The sequence below is a fragment of the Bos grunniens genome, chromosome 13 (assembly GCF_055505025.1).
Source record: "Bos grunniens cultivar Pamir isolate PY7600 chromosome 13, Bosgru_T2T1.0, whole genome shotgun sequence".
In the NCBI taxonomy this organism is placed as follows: domain Eukaryota; kingdom Metazoa; phylum Chordata; class Mammalia; order Artiodactyla; family Bovidae; genus Bos; species Bos grunniens.
Genome location: NC_141177.1, coordinates 219,534 through 227,767, shown reverse-complemented (window position 1 = coordinate 227,767; position 8,234 = coordinate 219,534). Strand labels below are relative to the sequence as shown.

General features: G+C 46.9%; 1 protein-coding gene across 1 annotated transcript; it reads right to left on the bottom strand.

Annotated features, from left to right (window-relative positions):
• Positions 1-427: 427 nt before the first annotated feature.
• On the bottom strand, positions 428-7,944 carry CBLN4 (cerebellin 4 precursor). Its single transcript, XM_086330793.1, has 3 exons — positions 6,997-7,944; positions 3,984-4,100; positions 428-1,731 (listed from the first exon to the last, which is right to left on the bottom strand). Exons 1-3 carry the CDS (start codon positions 7,285-7,287, stop codon positions 1,534-1,536), a joined length of 606 nt encoding a protein of 201 aa, XP_086186919.1. The 5' UTR covers positions 7,288-7,944; the 3' UTR covers positions 428-1,533.
• Between the last annotated feature and the right edge of the window lie 290 nt (positions 7,945-8,234).

Sequence of the window (8,234 nt, the reverse complement as noted above, 5' to 3'; positions counted from 1 at the left end):
TGCCCGTTAGTGCTGAGTAAAGGGCAGAACTCTTCCTCAAGTCTTTTGTTTGAAAATATTGATCTTTATTTGCATCACCACTCATTCATTCACTGAGCCCTTCACGATGCTTCAGTGGATCTTTTAAAACTTAACTTCCTAACAGTAAGTTATTCTGAAAGGAGACTTTACTAAGTTCATTGATCCTCTTTTGCCAAGCTCACAACTCCTGAATCTGGACAAATTAAACATGGTAAAGATTTCCTATGCCAGTTGAGGGACATTCTCTAGAAATCCAGAAAGCTTTTCTTCAGCTCCAAGACCAAGAAATGAGAGAAAGGAAGAAAGGACAGGGGTGAGGGAGGGAGGGAGAGAGGGTTGGTAAGAGAAAGGGAATAAATCATGTAAGATCCATATTTCCAAAACTGAAAGGACCAAACAATTCAGCTAACATATATTAATCTTTATTCTGTAACAGAGACATAAATAATTTTATGAATTCATATGACCTGTACAAAAGACAAAATAAGATATTGTACTAAGTTCAGATATGGAATATTTGGATTTACTATTAGCTGAACAGAGAAATCTAAACAATTTTAGGAGTTAAGGCAAAACCAGATGCTACTTCAAACACAACAGAAGGTTTGAAAAATAGGTATAATTAAAACCGAGGGCATCCCATCTCCAGTTAATAAAGTAGTCATGTCTAAGGAAAAAAAAAATCCCTTAGGTTTTTAATAAAGTGGCTATTATCAATCATGTTAATTAAAATGAGCAATAAAGTATAAGATTTCCCATGGAGGAGAGCTGTTTTGCGCAGGTTTGAGGATTGAGCACTGAAGAATTCGGATATGCAACTTTTTCTGTGTTAGATTTATGATCTATTCTTCCTATTAGAAAATATAATTTGGAAAATATGACTCTTTCACATATATAATTAAAATACAACTATGAAGCATTCTTTCTTTTTTTAAGGGAAGTCGTGTGGGTGATCTCATAGAGTAAATTTGCGGGCAAGCCATTACCCTATTTGTTGAGAAGACACAAAGTCAGAAATTACCTTAAGAGAACTGAACAAACTAATCCCAAAGGAATAAAAACAAGTGTAACCAGTATATGGACACAGCACACAATTCTTTGGCAGGATCACACGAATCGTTGATTGAAGTCAGAACTTTACATATAGAGTTCTCTAATTCTCAGACCCGGTTGTGGGTCTTTGAAAACTAAATAAATAAAATGCCACATCTGCAACAAATTCAGTGATTTCAGGAAATTAAATTCAGAATAAACCTTGCAGACAGCTTTGAATTGTTACACTTAAGCATAGATGGGTATCAACTGTTGAGTCCCAATCCGAGTACACTGAAATGCACACAAAAATCATCTGTGGAGTTCGATGCTGGTTCAGACAGCTTAGCATCCTTACAGAGAACACATATTCGCCCACAAGAAACCCGTGAAGACATCAATCCGGTGAAGCGGAAGTGATCCTCAGGAAGTCAGGGGGGGCCGCCCCTCCCCAGACGAGCATCACGGAGACCTCGGATCCTATAGGGGGAACACCAGGAAGCCAGAGAACGTGGAGTACTGCCAGCCTCCGACCAAGTTACCTTTCTCCAGTTTTAGGTAAACCTTATCCTCTTTATCCAGGTAGAGCAGGACCCCGTTCGTGGCGGCCTCGCGTGTCACGTCTTTATCCCCAGCAAAGGCAGATATGACTGGTTTTCCGTTTAACATCAGGTTAACCTATAAGGAACAAAACAAAACAAGACACCGAAGAGCTCTCTCTAAAGTCAAATGAATGAATGAAACAGAAACAGATTCACGATTATAGAGAACCAACTGGGGTTACCAATGAGGGGAGGGAAGGGGAAGGGAAGACAGGGGGAGGGGATTAGGAGGTAACACTGACCACGTAGCAAATGAATAGGCTCCAAGGATATATGTGTACAGCACAGGGAGACACAGCCATTATTTTATAATCGCTTTAAATGGACTGTAATCTACAAAAATATTGAATTGCTATGTTGTTCACCTGAAACTAACAATATTGCGAATCAACTATTCTGCAATAGAAAGAAAGAAACAAGGAAAAGAAGGGAGGGGGGAGTGGGAGAGAAGGAAGGAAGAAAGAAAGCATCTTTCTACAAAACATCTACAAGGGTCAAGGGTTGGGGGGCGGGAATAATGTCTAATATGATCATCCTGGTAAAGTATCTGATGTCCAGTAAATACATCCCTTTCCTTTCAAATTAGCTAACTGGGGTGGCTAGGCTTAGTATGATCTTACTGAGCTGATCTTTTTAACTTGAAAAAAAAAATTAATTTCTCCCACAAAAATTTCCTTAAATACTCACAGAAGATCACCATCCATGGAGAAAAATCCAGCCATGTGAAGTCTGACTCCCCTTCAGGACATAAGTTGGGCCTACTACTTTATTTATCTCTCATATTCAACAGCAAGTTTTCAGTTAGGACACATGCCTGTGGCTTCCCAATACATTAGTAAAAATAACCCCATGCCCTTCGCTCAGAGAAACTCAGGGACCGCAAGGCTCTACTAATATCTCTGCAGGTTTACTGTACAGCTGAGACATGCATATGCTAAATAAACATCAGCTGAAATTGTAGAATATGACTGTCCACTGTGATTTCTTCTAGTGTTTTCCCTGATAAGAAATGGGCACTAAAAATAATAATCACTACTACCACTAAATGTTTTAATGATGGATAATTAGCAACAAATTTATTACCTTCCCTCCACAGTAAAATTTTGATTATACTGTGTCAAATATTACCTAAGTTTCTAAATATTGGCGTTTGGGAAAAGCTTTTCCATGGGACTAAATTTGTTTACTAGATATTCATTCCTTTTATGTCAAAAATTAATACTGAATAAATTAAGTATGAGGCTGATCAATTTATCCATTCACTAAGATATGTAAAAGTGGTAGATGTGTAATCTAACATTCATCTGGACACAATGTGACTCAGTGGTAAAGAATCTGCCTGCAATGCAGGAGACTTGGGTTCGATCCCTGGGTCAGGAAGATCCCCTGGAGAAGGAAATGGCAACCCGCTCCAGTATTCTTGCCTGGAGAATCCCATGGACAGAGGAGCCTGGTGGACTAAAGTCCATGGGGTCACAAGAGTTCATACATAACTTAGCAACTAAACCACCACCACCAATATACAATACATACAGTGAACAGATGATGAAAAAAGTATCCTAGAATTCCATAGACATGCACTGGTATTACTGAGTGTCCGCATATTTGAATATTATAGGAATTAGCTCCATCATTGTCCTTGAGTGTGAGTTTAAGCCTGTTCCTTAGAAAGCACAGCACAAAATATATTAACTGTGGAACTGCATTTGGTAAGAATTCACTAATTTCAGAGTAACTAAGGATAAACTACTTAGAAGATAAGCGTAGCATATCCTTTCTTTAAAAGTATATTGAATAATTGTTCCTTCAGCAATTTATTCTTGGTCTTAGTTGTTAACTGCAGTTCATAATTTTTAACAATGACAGCAAATTTGTTTTATTTATTTAGTAGGTACTTGTAAAACTCTGATAGTCTTACTATTTGTTGTTGTTGTTGTTGTTAAAAATTTGGGTAATTTTTGCACATGCATTAAAAGCAGCCAAGGTCTTATAAAGAGATTTGTGCCACTGAATTTTTACTATTTCCTTCCTCCTTCCTATTTTCTTTCTTAACAGAAAAAAGTAGCTTTAAAAACTATGCTTTTTAAGTGACTGGTTGTTATTAAGGTAATAAGTTTAATTGTGTATTTTTCTATATGCTTGTCACATATTTTTCTATATGCTTCTATGCTTCATAGAAAGCGTTATTGGAGATTACATGTTTTAAAAATAAACTACTATGAAGATGGCTATTTTTACAATGAAAACACATAAACACTTAAATACATGGCCCACCATAGATAAACACTGTCATTCCGCGGTAGAGAGAGAGCAGGTCAGAAGACATACCTGTATCGTTTGGCTCTGGTACACTTTAATTACGTGAAAGCTGAAACTGTAAATTCCTTTTCTGGGTGCTACAAAGACAGACTCCAGGGTGAAAAAATTACCCACGTTTACTAGAATCTACAAATAAAAAGGATAAACACAGTCAACTATTACAATACTCTCTGTAAGTAAAGTCAGTGTTCTTCCTTCCCTTTTCTTTTCCTTCCTATTTTCTTTCTTAACAAAGAAACCTAGCTTTAAAAAACCACAGAAAATAAAACATGGAGTTCTATTCCCTTTTTCTTTAGTGACTTGAAAAACGGATTTGTATGTTGGAAGGTTCTTCATCTTTTTAATGTTAGACTAAAAAAATAAAGTCAGAGCTTTGTATTCATGCCTCGATTTCCAGCAAGGCCGGCTGGCTCTGAACATGTGGGGCTTATAAACACTGGCTCTACCTTCAGAGTCAGAAAAAGGCATCAGCCCCACGTCTACACACCCACCCTCTGGAGCCTTGCATGCCCAGAGGTGGCGTTCCGGGCCAGCCAATCGCGTCCGTGGCTCTCTGCAGGCCCTCCTGGACAGAGGTATGGACGCTCCCTCCACTGGGCAGCATGATCCATGACACCGAACAGTTGGTGCCCGAGTAAGGCGAACGCCTGGCCCTCCTCTGAGCCCCCGCCAAGCCTCAGCTCAGATCCACAGCCATGCGTTCCCTTCCTATGCCACCCAGGTCTTAACTATAAATATTTTGGCCATGACTCAGCCTTTGCAGGCTGCCAAGGAATAGAGACTGTGAAACAGGTGGCATCTCTGTCCCCCCCGGTGTTAGTCAGTGTCCGTCCCCTCAACAGTTGCTGCCGTTTGTTTAAAAGTTCAAGGGACAAAAAGGAAGAGAAACAAAGTGCTGGTTCCCAAGAAAACAACAGTGCATTCTGTATTCCGAGATGTTCAGCTTAGTTCTACTGATTATGAAATTAGCTCTGCATTTCAATAGATGACCTCTTAAACTAAATGCCACATGTGACAAAGAGAGAGAGAATGTGTGTGTGTGTGTGTGTGTGCATATTGAGGATGGGGGTAGCAGGCAGGATATAACTAAGGTTTCTTCCATTTCTCTCCAAGAAATAAATCTAGAAGCGGCATTCAGAAAAACCAGATGTCCTTACAAAAGTACATTTCCCCCATATCAATGGCAATCTGCTACTATTTCTTTTAAACACTACATTCAGGCTAATATAAGCCCTTTGCATAATTCCCTAGACATACTATTACCTGTGAGCAACGCATCGGAATATAGTGCTGGTCAGGTAGATGTACCAGGCTCAACCCCCAACTTAAAATGCGTCTGTGTGTATCATTTTATTCTGAGATTACTCCTTTTTCCAAGTAAACATCAGATTTCTTCCTCTGACCCTATGATCGATGGTCTTTCAGCAACAAATCACCAGCTATGCAATACTTCCCAACAGAGGTTTTACAAAGATTTGTTTAAGCACATTTAAAATAATTTGAGGTACTTAGCAGGGACTCCCTGAATCAGACACAAGTAGCATAATTCATTAGCAATAATGGAGCTAGCTGATTAGTGTTGACTACACATAAGGCTGAATGTTGACTGTACATTGTAATTAGAGCACCCAGACACCTCGAGATTTATTACCAAATGTGTCTTATTGTCTCTAAGATGCAGGAGCACCCAGAACAGGAGAGCAAACTCTTCTCCTCTTCTAAATGACAGAAAGGTCACTGAACACAATGCACTGTACAGAGGACAGTGCAGTGTCCACAGTATTTAATTCATGCACTGAAACACAGACCAGGGGTCGTGCTAGACTTTATTTCCATCAAGATGAAAAATATGCACTAAAACCCAAAGGGGTTGCTTAATTCTTTTAAAATGATGGCTATTCGATAGGAAGCCCCAGAGAGGCATTCTCTGTCTTTGACCAGCTGGAGAGTACATTACTTAGTAACAATTAAGTAAGGAAGAGAAATGTCACCTCATCGCTCCCCGGGCACATCCTACAGCACCACTTAACCCGTGTTCGTGCCCATGTGGCATGCCACTGTGAACCACACACACGACTTTGGAATTTAAAAGACTCCGGGTGCAGCAGAGGTTGAAATGATCAGCCTGGAATCTGTTTTCAGTTTTAAGACTCCTTCCTCAGCTGATATCCTGGAGTTTCTCAGCGCTAGACCCACGAGCTCCGATCGCTAAGATGAAGCTCCAGTGGCCATCAGTCGCTCCCAGTCCCCTGTCCTCAGCCCCCAGCCCTCTCTCCCCACTGCTTCGCGGGTCTCTGAAAAGGGCAGGAGCTAGGGACGGAGAAAGGCTTCCCAGCGCTTCCCTACAGGAGCTCAGCGCCTCTACCCATTGCTTCTCTCCTCCTCTCAACTTTTCCAAGTAGCGGAGGAGGGCTTTCTGCTGCAGCCGCGCTTGGCACCGAACAGGGAGCGAGATCCGACCTGGGCCCCCGCTGCCGCCTCCGCAGCCCCCTGCGGGGTCTGGGCAGAGTGTGGACCCCTCCCAGCCCACCCCGCCCAGGGCTCCCTCTAGGGAGAAGCTTCTCCATCCGGGAGGAACACATCATCTGTTCTGCCCTGGAAAGAGTCCTCTGCTTGCCGGAGGACGGCCTCCGCGGCCCCGGCAGAAGAGTGGAGGCCGGGCGCCAGGCTCGAGCAGAAAGACGGCGAGGTGCAGGGACCAGGACCCGCCGGTTCCAGCAGACCTGTTGCTATTCAACGTGTCTCGAGTTCTCCCTGCGGCTCTGAGCTGCCAGCCCCTCTCCCATCGCCCCAGCAGCTCTCCGGAGGCCAGGAGGGAGTGGGGGCGGGCTGGGGCGGGGGAGACCTCAGAAGTTTCAGATCCCGACGCGCGGAGACGCCAGCGCCAACCCGGTGCCGACCCGGCTCCCTGCACCGCAATCAGAGCGGCTCAGCCCGAGCAGACGACCCGGGGCTCAGCCGCCTGCACGTCGCCCCTCCCGCCGCCCGAGCCTTGGCCTCCCGCGTCCCCCGGGGCTCTGACCTGGTCGAAGTAAATGATGCGCGTCTTGTTGCTCATCTCGGACGGCTCGTGGTTGGTGCTGCGCACAGCCGAGAAGGCGACCTTGGAGTTGGCTGCCCGGACCGAGATCCCCAGGGGCGAGGAGGAGGAGCCCTTGGAGTCCGTGGCGGGGTTCGAGTCGCACACCACGAGGCACTTGCCCTCCAGCACGATGGGCTCTGTGTCATTCTGCGCCCAGACGCGCAGCCCCGGCAGGGCGAGGGCTAGCAGCAGGGCCGGCAGCGCGGCCGGCGCCCGGCGCCCGGGGCCCATGGCGAGCGAGGCTGGGGGCCGCCGCAGCTGGCCGGCGCTCCCGCGTGCCCGCGTGGTCTCCTCCCCGGGACCCCGGTGCTGGGGACGGTGCGGGTGGCTAGATGCACCACGCGGCGGGGCCGGCGGCGGCGCGCACACCTCCGGCAGCTCCGTGGTTTGAAGTCAGAGTTCCCCCTCGCGCTGTCTCGCTGGCTCTGCTACCTTCGTCCTTTAAGGAGCTCATGCAGAACCCCCTCCCCCGCCCTCCTCCGCCTGAGATCAGCCCTGCCTGGGACCCCCGCACCCACCCTTGTTCCTAGACATCAAAGTCGCCGAACCCTCCCGTTCACCCCTCAAAGAGGAAAATGATCAGAAATCCTCACCCCAAACCAAGCTTCCCCAGGTGAAGCGCGCAGCAGGAAAAACCCAGGGGGCTCGGAGAAGCCCCGGGATGCTGGGGGCCGGTCGGGGCCAGGGTCGTCCCGGCTCGTCTCCAGCTGGCGGCGGGGACGGATTACAGAAGCCGAAGGTGTTTCCCGGAGCGGGAAGAACGCGCGGCTGTGTTCATGGCCAGGTCTCTAGCCACTCTCGATTTCGCTTGGTCAAAAAATTCCCCAGAGCTTGGCGTCTCTCGGAAGGCGGCAGGGCGGCAGCGGCTAGCCGGGTCCCCAGCACGGAGGCAAAAATCCGCGGGATCCGCCGCACGGCGCCGGGCAGCTGGCCCCGGAGCCCTAGCCCGCCGCCGCCGCGCGCCGCGAGCCCCCGCGCACAACTTTCCGTGTCTTCGCGCAGCCGGGGGGCGCGTGGCGGGCACACGCGCGCTATTTATAGGAGCGCACGCCGGCTGGGCTTGGCTCGCTGCTCAGCCCGCCGACCCCCCGGGAAGGGAAAGGCGGCCGGGGACCCTCGCTGAGCAGCTCCCGCCTGGCCTGGAACAGACCTCCGGCACGCGAGGCGCACGGCTCTGC

What these genes read in the sequence shown, in the direction of transcription:
- CBLN4 (XM_086330793.1), bottom strand. Translation starts at nt 7,287, where the DNA reads ATGGGCCCCGGGCGCCGGGCGCCGGCCGCGCTGCCGGCCCTGCTGCTA. An exon ending in GCATCATTTACTTCGACCAG is followed by an intron (nt 4,101 to 6,996) that starts GTCAGAGCCCCG and finishes TTTTATTTGTAG; the next exon opens with ATTCTAGTAAACGTGGGTAA. An exon ending in ACCAGAGCCAAACGATACAG is followed by an intron (nt 1,732 to 3,983) that starts GTATGTCTTCTG and finishes TGTTCCTTATAG; the next exon opens with GTTAACCTGATGTTAAACGG.